At 51.5% G+C, this 17,483-nt stretch overlaps 1 protein-coding gene across 2 annotated transcripts in view; it reads right to left on the bottom strand.

The window, feature by feature from the left end:
• Nuak1 (NUAK family kinase 1) overlaps nt 1-15,634 on the bottom strand; it is a 67,276-nt gene extending 51,642 nt beyond the window's left edge. Inside the window, exon 1 of one of the 2 annotated variants that reach the window (XM_005322450.4) lies at nt 14,480-15,634. In XM_005322450.4, the coding sequence (XP_005322507.2) occupies nt 14,480-14,737 (258 nt within the window). In that variant the 5' untranslated portion in view covers nt 14,738-15,634. The remainder of the gene's footprint in view (nt 1-14,479) is intronic. The other variant, XM_078052900.1, reaches the window with a different exon arrangement.
• Between the last annotated feature and the right edge of the window lie 1,849 nt (nt 15,635-17,483).

Below are 17,483 nucleotides of genomic sequence, written 5' to 3'. Positions count from 1 at the left end.
TGTGGACCTCCCCCATCACTCACCTGAGCTACTTGGTTAAAATGCAGAAGACGCCAGGTGTCCTAAGTCCCACCCCAGCTCTGCTGAATCAGACTTTCCGGGGCGAGTGCCAAAGAAGATGCATTTTGGTAATAGGTGTACCTCAGAAATTCACTTGTCCCCCCCCCAGATTTACGAGCCCTCGGGCTGGATAGTCTCCTTGACTAGAGGACCCACGTCTGTCTGCTCCTCACGTATGGATGGAGCCTTGCACAACAGAGGACACAGGTGCTAGACAATCGAGTTCAGAGTCGCCCAGTCATGGCTACTCTAAGAGTGTTCATTCCATTTTTCTGAAGGCCCACTCTGTGCCAGGCACGTACAAAGACTGAATCAGGCGAATGAGTTCATTCATTCACTCTAAAAATCACCATCGGGAGTATACAGCACCCATGCACTGCTCTGGACACGGGAGACACAGCAACGTAACACCAGATGATGCTTAGAGATGCTTACAAGTAGCAGCAGGTGCTACAGGCTTAATAAAACAGGGGAAGGGGGAACCCCCTGTCTTCATCAAACTCAGCACCGACCATGGCCACGCCCAACAGACCTCCCTACAATAACAAAAATGACCTGCTCTGCATTATCCAATGGCAGCCACTGCTGCGTAGACTACTGGGCACTTAAAATGTGGCCAATGCAACCACAGAACTGAAGTTTTTCATTTCATTGAATGGTAATTGATTTTAATAGCCCTGTGTGTCCCTCTTAGACAGGTCAAGGGGCAGGAGGAAAGATGAGAACTGGAAACCAGAACACAAGACATTGGTGCCACGAGCTGGACGTCCAGAGCTCCACGCGCTATCAAATGCCTCTCACCCAATTACCAGATGCCCTAACGTCCTCTGGCTCTGAGAATTGGAAGAACAAGGTCAGGTACAAGGCATTGTTCTTGGGCTGGAATTTTTATAGCCCATGATCAGTTGGAAGTGGTATGCAGGCCGGCCAAGCCCCAGGGACTGCAGCTCAAGAACACACCAGCATCAGCAGAGCCCGGCCCCAGCTGCCAGAGAGATCTCTTTCTCCCCGCCCCCCCCATCACTTGCTGATGGTCATTTTGTCCTTGGCTAGAATGTCCCACTGGGCCCGAGATACCGAGCAGATTTTATGAGATTTCTTTGCTTCAAGCATAAGTACGGATACAAGCCTCCTAAATTCCACCGGAAAATTGGTGGCTAATCCAAACATTTCATAAAATTAGAGCTCATTGTGGGGCTGAAAAGAATTCAGACTGTGCGGCCACCAGAGAAAGGCTAAATATTTGTTATAATTTTTTCCTTCATGAGCTGTTTTAAGAAGCAACTGCTTTTTCTGCTTGAAGCAAAGGGGGGGGGGAGGAGTTTTTGTTTTTGTTTGGTTTTCTCTGTGGTTTGCAAAGAGCCCCACCAGACAAAAAAGCGAGGAATCCTGACCGGCTCGCTAATCCTTCTGTAAGCGGGGATCCGAAACCTTCCCTGTCTCGGCTGCATCTTAATTTGTAAAAGTGGTATTTTTTCTAGAAAATGGGCCTTGACTCCTTAATTTTTCTCCTTGGGCTTTAGCAGTAGAGTATTTATAAACTGAGATTTCGTGAGCCAAATGGACATGGCAAAAAACTCGTGCCTGCAAGTCACCAGTGTTTATCAATCAGGCACCGTTTTAGGTCCTCAGGATGCATCAGTAAGCAGAACCGATAGAACCCCTGCTCAGCCAGAATTCACCTTCTGCAGAGGAAGACAAGTGGAGGAGATTCAGCAAGTACCGTTTTGAAGCAATCTGGGGACAAGACATAAAGACTCCCAAAAAACCCAGTTTGTGGAAGAGGATGTAAAGTAAGCTGCAGGGAGCAGAAACCTGGTCTGTCTCATCTCTCTGTCGCTATTGCCTGGGGCCAGCATCAGACACAGCAGGCACTCAATAAATGAAGTCCATTCAACTTCTGATTGTCTTACTTATAATTCTTCCACCTGACAATGGTACAGAAGCAAGAGGCGCTGAGTAGAAACCAGACTTTGAATTTGAAACTTGGATCTTTCCCCAGATAGTGATGTACACCGGATCCTCTCTCGTGATACTGGGCAGTAGCAGCTCCCAGTCAGCCCCATGATCACCAGGGCAGGCGACCGACACTCGTTCCACATTCTGTGTTGCTAAACTACGATGTTCAGAGACTCAGCCTACTCAACACATTTGAGTTATGATGATTTATCTATGATGATTTCGACTACAATGAGTTTATCATCTTAAGCTGATGAATATCTATACTGTTGAATGAATAATGAATCCTACAACAAAAATCTATCCCGGCGCTGTCATCTAACAGATAAATGAGTTTGAGTCACAAGAGGGACATCTTGACCAAGGTCACACAACTTAGGCTGTGGCAACACTGGGACCGTCTCCTGAGGACATTCTCCGACACCCAGCACTCTGTGGCTACTGAACATTTTTTTCATTCTTATGGTGTGCCAGGCACAGATATAGGCACAGCGAGGTCAGAAGTGAGTTTAAGATACAGCATGATTGGGATCTTGAGACCAAGTTCTCAAACTGCTATTTTCAGAAGCACAGAGACCACTTCTCTGAACTTTTAACTCTGGGTTCGTCAGATGCCTACCATTCCGAGAGGCCTTGGAGCCAGGGTTATGATCCTGAACTCCCAAGACAGGCACAGCCTGGCCCTAAATCCTGGCTCTGTAACTTCAGACAAGCTACTGGCTCCCTCAAAAACCTCTGCTTCCTCATCTGCAAAACGTCCACAGTAATCGCGCAGGTTCAAAGGCGAGACAGCATACGAAAGAGGACAGGGCTGGAGCTGTGGCTCAGTGGTACAGTGCTTGCCTCGAAAGCTCAAGGCCTGGGGTCCATCCCCAGCAACACACACACACACACACACACACACACACACACACACACGTCATCTGTGCAGTGCCTGGCACACACTCGGCACTCAATAAATGTCCCCTGCTATTAGGATTGTTAAAGGAAAGCCTCCTGCTCCTTCCTACACATCCAAGGTGGATGCTATGTAGTAAGTGGGAGTCCCCTTAATTCCTCTCTGCTCTAGGATTCCTGCTCCCGGGGCTTGCAGCATCTCTTCCTCCCCAGCACTCCGCCTGCCTCTGCCTGGGAAACAGAGATCCACTAACCAAGACGCAAGCTGCGGCTTTCCCGGAGTGTGCCATGGCTGTCCCCAGAGTGCGCCGTCACTCTGAGGGCTCTGAGCTCACCAGAGAAACGCTGAGCCTCCTCCCACCCACCACCTCTGCTGCCCGAGGCAAGAGTTCACTTTCCAAGCTACCAAGAAGCACACAAGTAACTGCGTTGCCTCGAAGACCTCAGGGACCATTTCAAAGTTTGCTGGCATCTCTTTTAACTGACACCGAGGAAGCCAAGGCTGCATGACGGATGTTTGACACCAAGTGATGAAGTTCCGAGAGATTCAAAAAGGAAAAAAAGGAGGGGATGGGACGGTGGGGATCAGTCTCCTTAAATGGACCGGCAAGGAGAGTTAGTGAGGACCGCAAAGACTGAGGGTCGAGAAACAGTGAGGGTTCGATGCACATTTTGGAATCAAGAGTTGGGTGAACTCCTTCGGGGCAGGGGCTGTTTCTTATTCTCAGTTGCCTCCCCCATGCCCAACACAGTACCAGGCACCTGGGAGGAGCTCTATAAATATCTGAATAAATGTTGTTTAACCTGCTACCTGGAAGAGCCAGAAAGAACACTTGTCACAGGAAAAAAAAGGACAGAGATATTTCTACTCCTTGGTTGGGTTCCACCATCCCGAGTTGCAAACGCTGTGGCCCTGGGCCCAGTTCCCTTTTAGGATCATTCTAAGAGCCTGGGTAATGCTGCAGGCAAAGCACTTAGCAGAGGCCCCAGTAAATACAGAGTGCTCAGGAAAGGAGTGCAAATAAATGAACTAGCCGAGTCTTCCCTATAAGAGAGACGGCCAGGGACACTAAGGGGACCCCTCCTTCGTCTCTCCCTCATCCCTGGAGTCTCATCTCCTGTGTTACTTGTCACCAGGGATCAAGGAGCCAAGCCCTCCCTGCATGAAGAATCCCCCCAGAATCACTGCTAAAACCACAGGGAGGATAATGGTTCCTGCCAGGAGATCTGAACGTACAGCCGGAGCAGAGGCAGCCATGAGCCCCAGGCCTGACCGAGACCAGCTGCAAAGCCACCCTGAGCTCTAAGTGTCTAGGGACAGAGCAAAGATCCCTCCAGTGACCACAGCTCACTTCATTGAGAACTGGCTCTGCACCGGGCACGGTCCTCGGCATGATGGGTCATGAGCCCTGTGTCAGCACGGGAGGCAAGAGCTACTTCACCAGCCTGTTTCACAGAGGGAAGAGGGAGGTGGTCAGGAGTGCCACCCTTTCCATCTCACAGCGGCAAGCTGACAATGACCTCCTGGACGTGTTTAAGCAAGCCTGGGATGACACCGGACTGAACCAGGGGTCAGGGGAGACGGGACCCTCCCCTCACCTCTGCCATAGCACAGGGACCCCAGACAGAGACCCTGGGTATGCTGGAAAGCAGCTCTGAGCGCTGAAGTTGCTCCCTTCCACCAGCAAGGAGTCTTTCTGCCAAAAACCAAGCAACAGGAAATGAAGTCTGCATTTCACCCATTCCGTTTTGCGAGTCCTGGGGTTCTCTTCCTGTGAGCTGGCGGGGGCATGTCTCCGAGCATGTTTTGCCTCCAGCCCTCGACTTACAGGTGAAGCCAGAGCACTGGACACAGGGGCACCCGGATGTGCAGGCTGCCAGAGGCCTGGAGATGGCTGAGACCTGTCCTGCCTAGACCAAGAGGGCTCCTTCCAAGAATAATGCTCACGGGGGGTGGCCACCCACTTTCCTTAGAGGACCACACACCTCACTGACCCGCCCAGTCACTCCCATTTCACAGATGAAGAAACTGAGTCATGGCTACACCAGAGTACACAGGAGGCTCAAAGTGGGCTCAAATCCAGGCTCCACATGCTCCCTTTCCACTCACAGAGCGGACCATCCACTTCCCCACCACGATCTCATGGAAGAGTGGGACATGACCATCCTTGGGCAGTTTGGGCAAAGCACACAGGAGCTGGACCCAATTCACAGCACAATGACAACATCCATCAGGGATGCATTGTAGCTGGCTGCAGTCGAATGTCTGCGTGGCCCCTGAGCCACTTGAGTAAGGGAAGCTGGACACACAGAGGAGGGCACGGGCTTCGTGAGAGATGCTAAGTCAGAGAAGGGAGCAGCTCCCTTTTGTAACTGGGAAACTACCCTTCAGCCCCAAGATGAAAGTCCAGCCCAGACCACTGGAAGGCCACCGCCACCAGCTCCTGACACGGAACCCACCACAGCCCCCTCTTGGCACCTTCCCACTGGAAACCTCAGTGCCTCTCACGAAAGTAACCCAAGTGGAATTTCTTTGCTCGAGTTTAAAAGGCAAATCGTGATGGTGTTTTTTCCAGACCTACATTAACTCCGCACTCCAGCCGGTTTACAATTCTTAAAGCACTTGATTTACAACCCGGGGAGAAAGGCTGGGGAAAGACTGCAGATGCCTTTTACATCCAGAGGCTGCACATGCCGCGGAGCTGATGGCCGGGCTTCTCAGATGGGGGCGGAAGGGCTGGAACTTCCAGAGGAAGACAGGCAAGTGTGGGAGCAGCCCAGCCCTGGGGGCTGCAGAGCAGCCACGGAGGGTGGAGGCAGGCTGGGGACGGCTCGGCCTCCCCCTCCTCTCCAGCCCCGCCTGGCGCAGAGCGTGACTGAGAGGCACCTGGGTGCATGCACGGGTGAGCAGAGCCATGACCCAGGGAAAAGAGAACAGGAAGGAGCACGGGCCTTCCCTGCTGCCTCCCGCCTTCAGGGACTCTCCTTCTCCGGACTGCTGATGCACACTTCCTGCAGGGGTTCAGCCGTTCACTCATTCACTCTCACTGAGCATCCCCTCTACTCCTAGCAGCAGACCAGGCTGCAGTGACCTGAGAGCCAGAGAGCACCCAGCTTCCTTCCTTATGAGGGGGCATGGGAGAAAAGGTGCACCCAAATAATCCAGCCCACACTCCCCATGTGCTGGAGGGACACTGATACAGAGCTGGGGCAGAGGAATAAGGAAGGAAGGGTCTGGAAACCCGAGCAGGGGCAAATCCACACTCAGTCCCCATTCAAATCCACGGCAGGATTTTGACAGGGAGAGCCAAGAGCCACAGCGAGGTCAACAGATTCTCCACACTTTCCCCTCAAATAATACTACTAGCTCTCATTTCAATAGCTTCTGTGCACCAGGCTCTGCACTGGAAGATTCCAAATCCTATTTCTGCAAGTGATTCCAATTGGTAGGATACTGGCAGGTACCTTTTCTAAATGGGAAGATAGAATCTCGGAGAAAACAGTTTGCCCAGGGTCGGCAGCCACTCCTTAGAAAGGTGGACCATCTGTCTATTCTACAGCCAGGATTCCTCCTTCGGCACTTCATTTATCCACTCAAAATATCCATGATGGATTTGTCACACAGCCCCCAAATAAATTCTAGGTATCTTAATGGCAGGACTTGTCTTAATCCCCTCTCAAGGGTCCACACTCCTGAGCACATTGGTAAGCCTTCGTTAGGGACCCTGGTTAACTGCTAGCTTAGAAGAGAAGGTGCGCCAGGCCCCCGGGTGTGATGTCTTTCTTATGATATAGCTTCTGCCATCGGTCTTAGTGACCAGGGTAGCTAAGAAGAGTGGAGAAAAGCTACTATTAGGGCAGCCAGTTCAAGGAGTCCATGCACAAGGCATATGGCTGAGGGGCACAGGAATGGCATCAGCCCACAGGGCTGTCACAGAGCCACAAACTAGCCATTGGTCTGGAGGGCTGCTTTTTCAGCAGGACAGAGACTTGACAAATATACCCTCTTGCTAATTCAGACAATGGTGCCTTTTAGACTGGCCATGGTCCCAACAGCCTTTGCTGTGTACCTACCATGTGGCAGACACTGGACAACAGGCTTAGCCATACAGCCTCGCTGAATCCTCCCAATAATCCATACAATAAGAGATGGATGAGAAAACAGAGGTAAAATATGGCCCAAGGTCACCCAGCTGTCAAGGGGTGGGATGAAGGGTTGATTCAGGTGCTCTGTTCCTGGCGCGCGAGCGCTCTCTCTCTCTCTCTCTCTCTCTCTCTCTCTCTCTCTCTCTCTCTCTCTCTCTCTCTCCCAGGGCAAGCAAGATACTGCTTCTCGCACAAAATGAGAGCTCTGTAGTCCACAGGATGGCATCTGGGGAGCTGATGGTACTGTCTTCTACTGTCACTCTTACCCTCTCCCTCACCCCCACTTTTTAAAAGCTATCAGCTTCACTGAGGTGTAATCCATATATCATGCAAGTCACCCGATAAACTGTAGAATTCAGGTGTTATTAGTCTATTCACAGGAGTGTGCGACCATTACCACACTCTTAAAATATTTTCATCACCCCGAAAAGAAAGGCATGCCCATTAGCAGCTAATCTCCATTTATTACCAAGCCCACCCCCAGGCCTGACAACCACTAATCTTATTTTCTGTCTCTATGGATTTTCCCATTTTAAACATTTAACAGAAATGGAATCGTATTATACGTTCTTTTGTGACTGATCTCTTTCACTTAGCATAAGGTTTTCAAGGTTCATCTGTGTTGTAGCACGTATTAAGTACTTCATTTCTTTTCATTGCTAAATAACATTCCATAAATAGTCCACAAGCAAATTATGCAATAGGTCATAAATAATATTCCCTAAGTAAAATGGACACACCACATTTTATGTATGCATTCATCGTTGATGGGCATTTGAGCAGCTCCTCCTTTGGGGCTTTTATGAATAACGACGGTCTAAACATGGTGCACGGGTTTCTATGCAGACACATGTTTGCATTCTCCTGGGCAGACCTAGGAGCGGAGCTGCCCGGCCCTGGTTTTAACATGCAGTTAAAAGTTTATCCAAGAGTCTCGCCATGAAGCCCACATCTGGCTGCTCTTGGGCCGTTTCCAGGGAATTTTATCAATTCAACCAGACTCCACTTGCGGCGGGTCATCTGGCCCAGCCCCTCCCATTCTGGGGCCTGGGATCTTCTCATTCCTGCACTCGCCAATGTCGTCTGGGCCAGGACGATGATGAATGCATTCTGCTTTAAAGCAGATACTTCACAAATCATAACTTACAGATGCTCCAGGACTTTCATGTGGGAAAGACAAATGAGACTTCTGCTGCTGTCTGATTCCGGAGCCACTGAGGACAGGGAGCTATGGCCAGAAATCCTACAAGCCCAGGATATACATCTCTCCCTAATGAATGCATGAGCAAGTGCAACAGAAAAGGAATTCGTGCAGGAAGGGTCTGCCTGTCTCTGCAGACCTTACCACGTAGCCCGCTGTTCACTTCTGGCCTTGATCCTTCTTGCCAACAAACCCTCCCAGAGGTCAGGGATGATGACCTGCAGCCCTACACCTCCCACCACCTTCCTTGCTCAATTTATTCCCGTTAGTTCCATCCTACAAGGCTTTGTTGAGGACCTACTTTGTGCTTGGCACTGGGCAAGGCGTTGATGGGAGGTGGTGATGTAGAAGGAGTTCAAGACAGCTAGACCTGGACTAACAAGGGAGATACCCTGCTCACCATCCCCTGCCTCCAGCTGCTTCCTAGCGGGTAGATGAAGACATCTCAGGGTAGTGGGTACATTTCTGTCTGCAGGCAAGGAGTGGACCCGTTCACCCCTGAAGCCCCCAAGGGATCCAAGGGTCAGAGGCTACCTGGGGAACAAAGAATGTAGTGTGAACCCGGGTGCACCCTGACCCGATTCATGAAATCACACTCGGGGTCCAACTAGCAGTCAGCTTGCCAGAGCCAGACTGTCTCTCTCCTCTAATTTGCTCCTGATCCTTATCTTCTCACACCTCAACTATTGTGAAAATCTCTTTGCTCCAAGCCAGCACCCCAAACCAACGGGCACAGAGCCCTGCTGTGATCAGAACCCGGCTCAGTGCACCTCCAGAGGGGTCAAGTCTCTGTGTTTACATGCCGGGGTCCCAACCCTGGCTCTGCTGCTGCATGGAATCTTGGGCAAGCTAGTTAACCTCTCTGGAGCTCAGTTGTTCATTTGAAAAAGGGGATGAAAACAGAATTGCTACAAGGACTCCATTAGTTCATATATACCCCCATGCCATAAGCTCTTGAGGAGTGTTAGCTGTTACCATCATCATCATCACCATCATCACCATCATCATATTGCCTCCATCCTACCTCACCAAACTGGCCTCCCACTGCCTCCAGCGCTGCACACCCATGGGCCTCCTCCCCTTTCCCACACACATGCATGAACCTGACCTCTGCCTAAAGCACCCCACATTGCAGTCTCCAGAAACCCAAACCAAGGGTTGTCTTCAACCTCCTCTCGGCTGGTGGGGAAATCCCCTCCCTATCCATCCGTCTGTCATCCTCTACATCCTCTTCCTGAGCACCAACAAAAACCCACCCCAGAAAAGAATCGCCCTTGGCCACTCTTCAGGCATCACTGGCAGAGTACCTGCCCGACTTTAGAGGTCACCAGCTGGGCAGCACAAGGAGGGTCTCCCTTTCTCTAGCAGCATTGGCTTTCCCAAAATACAGGCCTGCTGGGCCACCATCCAGTTGTGTGACACTCAGCAAATCCACTAGCCTCCCGATGGGTCATATCTCCCATCTGTAAAATGGACCTCACCGGAGTGCACACCTCAAGGGCGAGGGCTCCATGAGGGGAAGTGTCTGTAAAGCATTTCGCACAGCGTGACACACCGGAGCTAAAAGTATCAGCTGGTAGAAACCCCAGAAGCTTAAAGCCTGGGAAGGCGCAGGGTCAACTCAATCCCGGGAACTGAGCTTCAAGGCATCACACTCCAACCTGAAAACCACCTGGAATGATCGCCTCCTTCGTGGAAGAGTTCTTCCCAGCCTGGTGACCATTACTCTTTCTCTTCCACTGGACACGAAGGTCCTTGGGTCCTACGCGTATCTATGTCTCCACCTTTAACAAGGGGATTGGCGTTGGCACCTGGCAGACGGACATAAATCTTTGTCGGATGAATAAAAATTCGTCCAGTATTTGTAGGTCCATCTATCTTTGATACTAGATTATAATTATTTAGGAGCGAGGTCCTAAAGTCTTGCTTTAGTCAAGATTTATTAAATGAATGACAGAAAAATTCCAAACCATGAATCAAGTAACTTCAACCCAGCTCAGTCACTTACCAGCTGTGCAACCTTGGAAAAGTCGATTGACACTTCTGTGCCTCGTGTTCCCCACCTTGAGGATGAGAAGTTTGGATGACACATTCGCCAAGGTCCCTAACACTCTGAAATTGGGTTTGTGCCTTAGCTGCCAAGTGGTACCTCAACCACCGTGCATATGATGGCCACACACCCATGGCTAAGCAGGTCAACTTTGCTTCTCTGATCTCCAGTTTTCTATCACCAGGCTATGAATAGCTTTGGGTCAATGCTTAAAATACTCACTTTTGGTCAACTCACCTGGCTTGCTAGGTGAGGATGCCCTATTATCCTAAGCTAGTTCTCTGGTGGCTGGAAGCACTCTGGTAGACAAGGACACCCTCTGCCCACCAGTCCTGCCCCTCCCATCCCAGAGACCATGCCTCCAGCTCAGGCACACCTTGTCCTGCCACACATCAGGTAAACTGGTGTGGGGAGAAAGTTGACCTTGACCTTGGGCACTGAGGCAACCCCATGACACCTCTCCCCAAAGGGGTTTGGGTTTGGAGTTTGGGGCAGTGCTTTGTGTAGCCTGAAGGTCCAAGAAATTTGGCTCAAAGAAAGCACATGCCGCAAGATGACACCAAGGTTCACCCATAGCCCTGACCAAAACTGTATCAAAACAAAGCTTGTGCAATAGCTGAGGCCCAAATTCAAGACTTCGGGGGGGGGGGGGAGGGACCCTACTAGAAAGAGGAACTAAAATGGTTAATTTCCCCCCTTTTGAGGCCTTATATAGATTATTTTATTCAACTCTCATAAGTCCAAGAAGCTGGTACTATTAGCGGCCACTTCATGGATGAGGAAGCTGAGATTTCAAAGACACACAGCTTGCCTAAAGTCACAAAGCTAGAAAGGATCACGTAAAGGCTTGAATGCAAGCCAGGGTTTTTAGCTTCTTTGCAAGAGTGCCTTGATGTTGGACTCAATAATCACAAGCCACTCTGAGTCCTTGTCTCGTGAATGTGGCTGCGAGACCGCATCTGGGGATGTGAAGGGGTGCTGCTTGGACCACGGGGAGGGCTGAACCAGTCGACTCCAAGCTCTGACTCTGCAACTCTCTTCAGAACTGCATTTCAGAGAACATGGAAAGTGATGCTGGGTCTTGGTGTGCTTTATTCGGAAGGCCCTTCCGGATGTACCATCAAAGCAACTACATTCTAGCCTGGCACGGTGGTGCACGCCTGTAATCCCAGTGGCTCAGGAGGCTGAGGCAGGAGGATTGCAAGTTCAAAGCCAGCCTCCGCAAAAGCGAGGCTCTAAGCAACTCAGTGAGACCCTGACTCTAAGTAAAATACAAAATAGGGCTGGGGATGCAGCTCAGTGGTTGAGTGCCTCTGAGTTCAATCCCTGGTACCCCCCCCCCAAAAAAAAGGCAACAATATTCTCATGTTAAAAAAAAAAAAAGTCTCTCCTTTCTGAGCAGGGGCCCTGCTTTCAACAGGAATGTTGGCGATCCCCAGCACCTGACTCATTGGCAAGACAGGTTAGAACCACTGCCCCTTCTGAGAAAGGTTTTAAAAGACATTACATCAGCATCGTGCCCAGAGATGGAACAGGCAGAATCAAGACCACACTCTCTCAAGGCTCTTGGACTGAACCTTAAGAGCAAGTTGTGATATTTCATGCATCCCTAGAACCAGAAGAAAACTCCATGTTCATACATTGGACAAAATTTCTTGCAGCTCCTGACAGATTCTGCATCACTGGGTACTGAATGGGCAGAACAACTTAATAACTGATTTTCTTTGTTTATTTGTGTGTTTCGTATTATTTTCTGTTCAGCCAAGCACAGAAAATTTTCCACCTGACAATTCTTGTTTCTCACTTCAGTTCTTGCACCATCTGTGAGGAGTGTGCTCAGGAGGGGGGAGGACTTGGGTCCAAGGTTTTCCCTTCTCCAAACCTCAGTCTTCCCATCTGTTAAATGCAAGGTGTTCACCAGAGAATCTTGCTCAGCTATCCAGAAAAAAAAAAAAAAAAAAACAGTCCCATGGATAAATGAAGCAGTTTGGGGACTGCCAGTTTCTGGGACTGGATCTGCTGCCAGCTTCAAAATCTTTACATAATTTTTGAGTAAAACAAGAGATTTAGCTGAAATTAATAGCACGATGGAAAAGTCAACTAGGGCTGCGCAGTAAGGGCCCGCTCATCTTCCAGCTGAGAAAAGAGCCTCTATCGTTCTCAGGGCTCCCCCTAGTGGCCGTGAGGCAAAAATCCTGGAGGAACGCTCACAGTTTCTGCAAACAAAAAGCAAGACACCCACCAAAAGAGAAAGACGGGCTCCTGCCTACTGATGCAAATCCTTTTGCTCTAACTTAGTCTGTGGATCAGATAGCTAGAAGAACGCGTGACAGGAAGCGCCAGGGAAGCTTGGGAAGGCGTCTGCCATAAGACAGGGTTGCATTCTTTCAAAGAGTACAGACTCCCTAGCTCTTAGGTGTTGGGGTCTCTTCACAGATCCCAGACACGCCCTTCCCAACCAACCCCTCACATTCTCACATCCTCAACCTGCACCTCGAACTGCATCTGTTTTTCATTATCATGCTTTCCAACTTCCTAGTGCGATTCTTCAACAGCTATTAAGACAACACAAGCAAAGAACTAAGCTTAGTTTTTGCTTATTCAACATCCAGCCTGGGGAATATCACCTCAGAAGAAAAGCATGAATGAAGTGCGCATTTCTCATTCTCTTCTGCAAACCCAAAAGCCCGTTCTTCAAAGGACATCTTCCCAACCATATCCTCTTTAGGATTTTCAACCTGCAAAAATGGTACCTGGGCAGAGTAAAGTTTCAACTTGCATGCCACAATTCATTGATTAAAGAGGAAGCTTTTTTAAAAAAAAAAAAAGGACACCATCCTGAATTTCCAATTAATCAATAATAGACTTTGTTTTAAGTTATAAGATTAAGTTGTATTGACACAAATAGCAAATCTGAGAAATGAAGGAGTTATCCAGGCATCCAGATATTTGAGAATTTAAGGGCTGGACCTTGTTGATTAGTAGCCTTTTTTTTTTTTTCCCAACAGAACTGTCCCTACACAAATGCAAAAGGAAAATGTCAACACTGGCACTTCAGTTGATAGCTCATTTTGCTTTCCCTGTGACCATCTGTTAGATTTATTAGCGACCCTGGGCCTTGAAACACCCCCAAAAGTGCACATAAGGAGCCTCATAATTAGTTTCTGACTTTGGCCCTAAATCGATTAAAATTACATCTGATCTGCTTTAAATCAAAGAACCATGTTAATGTTCTGCCACACACCACACAAAATCTTTCTGCAACAGTCAGTCACTTTGAACCCAACTCTCTAGCCACAAGCCGTGTGGATTTCAAGGGCCTGTTCTGCAGAAAGGAAAAATGACAACAAACCAAGACAGGGACAAAACTAAGGCACTCAAAGCACTTCTTGGAGCTGTGCAAATCGTGCTGGCACCCTGGCAAGGTTTCAGCTGTCACAGGGCAGCTGGCCAGACCCCTTAAGCAATTTAGTAGTCCTGAGGTCAGGACCTGAAACACAAGGGAGCCCCGGCACTACTCAGAGCTGCATCTGAATGGCTACCATGCCGGGGGCATTTCAGTCTTCCCAGAAGTCACGATGCAAACTGTCACAATCCTCAGGCATGCAGTAGCAGCCTTCACTTCTGCTTCCTAACCTTCTCTCTTAAAAAACAGGCAGGAGTTTGCCCTCCTTTGCAGGGTCAGCGTCGGGTGATGGGGAATCAGTGGAGGGATGCAGAGTCTGTGGGTAAACGGGGCAGGGGGAGGGGGGGGATAGGGAGACAACTATAGGACATAGACTTGAGGGACCAGCTCTGGGCTGAGGAGGATAAGTCTTTCTGAGTAATAAGACATTCGGGGGCATAATCTGATGTGTCCGGCGGGGCAGACCCTACTGTCCCAAAACTGCAAACTGTTCACATATCCTAGCCACTACTTTGCTGTTTGGATAAAAGGGGAGAACACCCCAAAATATGTGCAGACAGGATGTAACAAGTGTTTCAAGAGACACACGCCTGAGTCACAGGGTCCCGGGAGGAAAACGAAGAGTCTGTCTGCGGGACCCTCAAGAAGCCCTCTCTTGGCAGGAGAGCTCCAGCGCCCACAGATTCCCGCCCTGCACGCCCTGGGTCTGCAGCTGCAAGGAGCCAGCGCGCCCCCCCCCTCCGGGAACATCCCCACTCACCACTCGGCCCGAAAATCTCTCGGTGGCCCTCTTGACTTTGCCGTAGGTGCCTTTGCCCAGGGTCTCCTGAAGCTCATAGCGGTGCTTTAAGTTGTGCTTGTGATGATGCCGCTTCACCCCGTGCGGTTTCCTGGGCTCCGGGGCCGCAGCCACCGCGGGAGCTGCAGTCGCCCCGGCCGCCGCCTCGGGCGGAGAACCCGGCGCCCCCAGCCCCAGGTCGGGGCCGTCCCCAGCCGCGGGCGCCGCGGCCCCTTCCATGTCCAAAAGCCGGGCTGCAGAGGGCAGGACCCGGCACAACGCTCGGGGTGTCGGGGTCCCCGCAGTGGGAAGCCGGGGTGCGCTCAAGGTCGCCCCCGCAGCATTGGCGAGGCGGCCCGCTCCCGCTAAGGCTGCGGCTGGGTCACTGGCGGCGGCAGGGACTGCACATCTGGCGCCCCCGGCGCGCACGGTCGGCGCACCGCCCCCCGGCCGCGGCGAGCTGCGGAGCGTCGAGCGAGGTGGCGGCGGTGGCAGGGAGGCGGCGGTGTTTGCAGGAGGGAGGGGAGAGGGGTGGCTCCGAGCTCAGGAGGGGGAGTGTTATGTGGGGCGCCGCGCCCCCCCAACTCCTCCCTGGGCGGACGCGCAGACGGGGCGGGGGCGGGGGCGGCGCGCTCCGCGGCCGCGGGGGAGGGGAGCGAGGGGCGGCGCGGCCCGGGCTTCCCCACCTCCCAGCCGCCACAGGCCGGGCCACTCCGGGCTGGGAGGGGGTTGGGTGCCTGTCGCGACTCGCCCTTTGTGGTGCGCGGCGCAGGCCACGGCGGCAGCCGGGAGTCTTTGTCCTCAGCGGGCCCGGGGGACCGGGGGATCCCAGCCGGGGCGCCCCCTCCCCGGGCGCTCCCGGGCTCACCCACTGCAGCTACCGCGGGCCCTCCGGCCCGGCCGCCGCCGCTGCAGCCTCCGGCTCGGGCCGCTCGGCCTCCGCTCCTGTAGGCGCCGGGGCGGCGGCGGCTCGCGGAGCCCGGGACCCGGGAGGCTAGCGCGCACCCAGCCGGGGGCCGCCGGCGCCCGCTCGCGGTCCGGCCAGGGGCTCCACGGGCCCGGGCGCCTCTTCATTTTCTTTTTGGTGTCGCGGCGGCCGCCAGGCCGGAGCTGGGCTGGGGGAGGGGCGCGGCGGTGTTGGGTTTCAGGCGGTGAGTCAGGCCCCCCCCCCCGCCCGGGCTGGCACCCCCGCCCGCCGGCCCCCACCTCCGTCCTGCGGGGGCCACTGCGCGCCCTGGAAAACCCCAGGAGGGGCGCTTCGGCCCGAAGAAAGGCGGAGTCGGGACGAAGGGAGGCTACGAGGCTGCACCCGGGGCCCTCCAACACCGTCCAGGACTCCGGCGGGCACAGCCGCTTGGGAGGGTCGCAGAGTTGGGGGTGTGGAAGAAATGGGGCGCTCAAGGCACGGAGACGAAGCTGGATCCGCGGAGAGGCCCACCCTGCCGCGAAGCAGCCATCAGCAGTGGACTAATCAGGGACCTGGGATGGATCAGGGGCCCGGGCCTGCAGAGCATCCCCTTTGCCTCGCAAAAGGCGACTTGCAGGCCTCTTGATCTTGGCCCCTAAGGAGCCTTGGGAGTTTTCCTTTAACTGGAAGAGCCACATCCAGGTGATGGCGTCAGCAATCGTACCCCACCAGGTGAGGGTCAGTCAGGAACCCTCCAACCATGGGAGCTGTCCCGGTTCTCCAAAGAGGAGGCAAGGGAAAAATCAGGAAGAAGGCAAGAGGGAAAAAAGCCGTGGGGATTTTTTTTTTTTTTTAATAAATGGTGCAAGAGCGGTGCGTTCTGCAAATCGCCTGGCAATTCTTTACTTTTCCACCAGTGAACGCCCTGGAGCTTCCTCTTCAGCTCCCAGGTTCATCCCTTCCTCCGCATTCCTGCTGTCTTCACTCCTGTCTACCCCTTATCACCTTACACTGGACTCCCCTGGGCTCTGGCAACAGCCTGCCCTCCCCCGGAACCTCCTCCCCGGAAACTCCTCCCTGCAGCCCTAGTAATGGCCCAAAACACCCCAGTCATATCTCCACACACGTGCCTCTGCTGCATTCTGGCAATCTGTCCAAACTTTATTTCCACTGATGCTTGACGTTAAACCCCTCTGCCCCTTCCTGTCTTCCCTAAGAGCTACCACATCATACATAGGCAAAGTTAATGTTTATTCAAATCTATTCTGTCCACCACACTTGCAGGGCCTCTCTGCCCCCATCCTAAACTGTTTCTGCCTTTTTTCCCAGTGCCAGGGATGAAATATTTTACCACTGAATTATACTCTCACCCCTGTGTTCTGGTTTTATACAAATAACTGTGCATGTAAATTCAAGAATCAAGTAAGTGATATGCAGAGTGAGTCCTGGTTCCCAGTGAATTGACTGCATGACCTTGGTCAAATGACTTAACCTCTCAAAGCTTCAGTTTCCTCTTCTTAAAACAGAAATTACCTGATAGGTTTTTCAGGTAAACACATTGCTTCTGCAGTAGTAATTAAAATTGTTCACCAAGTATCTTCTGTTCTTTTCCTTCCCCTGGGATATGGTAGAAATCTACTATCCCAACCCACTTGAGATTAGATGTGGCCATATGACTTGCGGAGGTCAGTAGAATGAAGGCACAAGTAATTGTGCTTTTTCCACATGGAGACTTTAGAGTTAGGTTGTATACAACCAGAGATATGAAAAATTGTGCTCTGTATGTGTAATAAGAATTGTAATGCATTCTGCTGTCATATATAAAATGTTTAAAAAGGAAGAAAAAAAAGCTTTTCTCTTTTCTGATCTTGACTATCAGGAAAGTGCAGAGTTAGAGAGCCTGGGTGTCTAGGTAAAGGTGGTAGAACACTGTCAGGTAGCTTGTATTAGAAAAGTCCGGTGAGTAAAGATTAACCTTTTCTCGTATTAAACCAGTGAATTTAATGGGTGTTTGTTATAGCGGCATAACCTAACTGATACTTCCAAGTGCAAAGGACTTAATCTATGTCTGTTGATAGA

This window comes from Ictidomys tridecemlineatus, chromosome 6 (assembly GCF_052094955.1).
Source record: "Ictidomys tridecemlineatus isolate mIctTri1 chromosome 6, mIctTri1.hap1, whole genome shotgun sequence".
Taxonomy (NCBI): domain Eukaryota; kingdom Metazoa; phylum Chordata; class Mammalia; order Rodentia; family Sciuridae; genus Ictidomys; species Ictidomys tridecemlineatus.
This window is presented reverse-complemented; position numbering and strand designations above follow the sequence as displayed.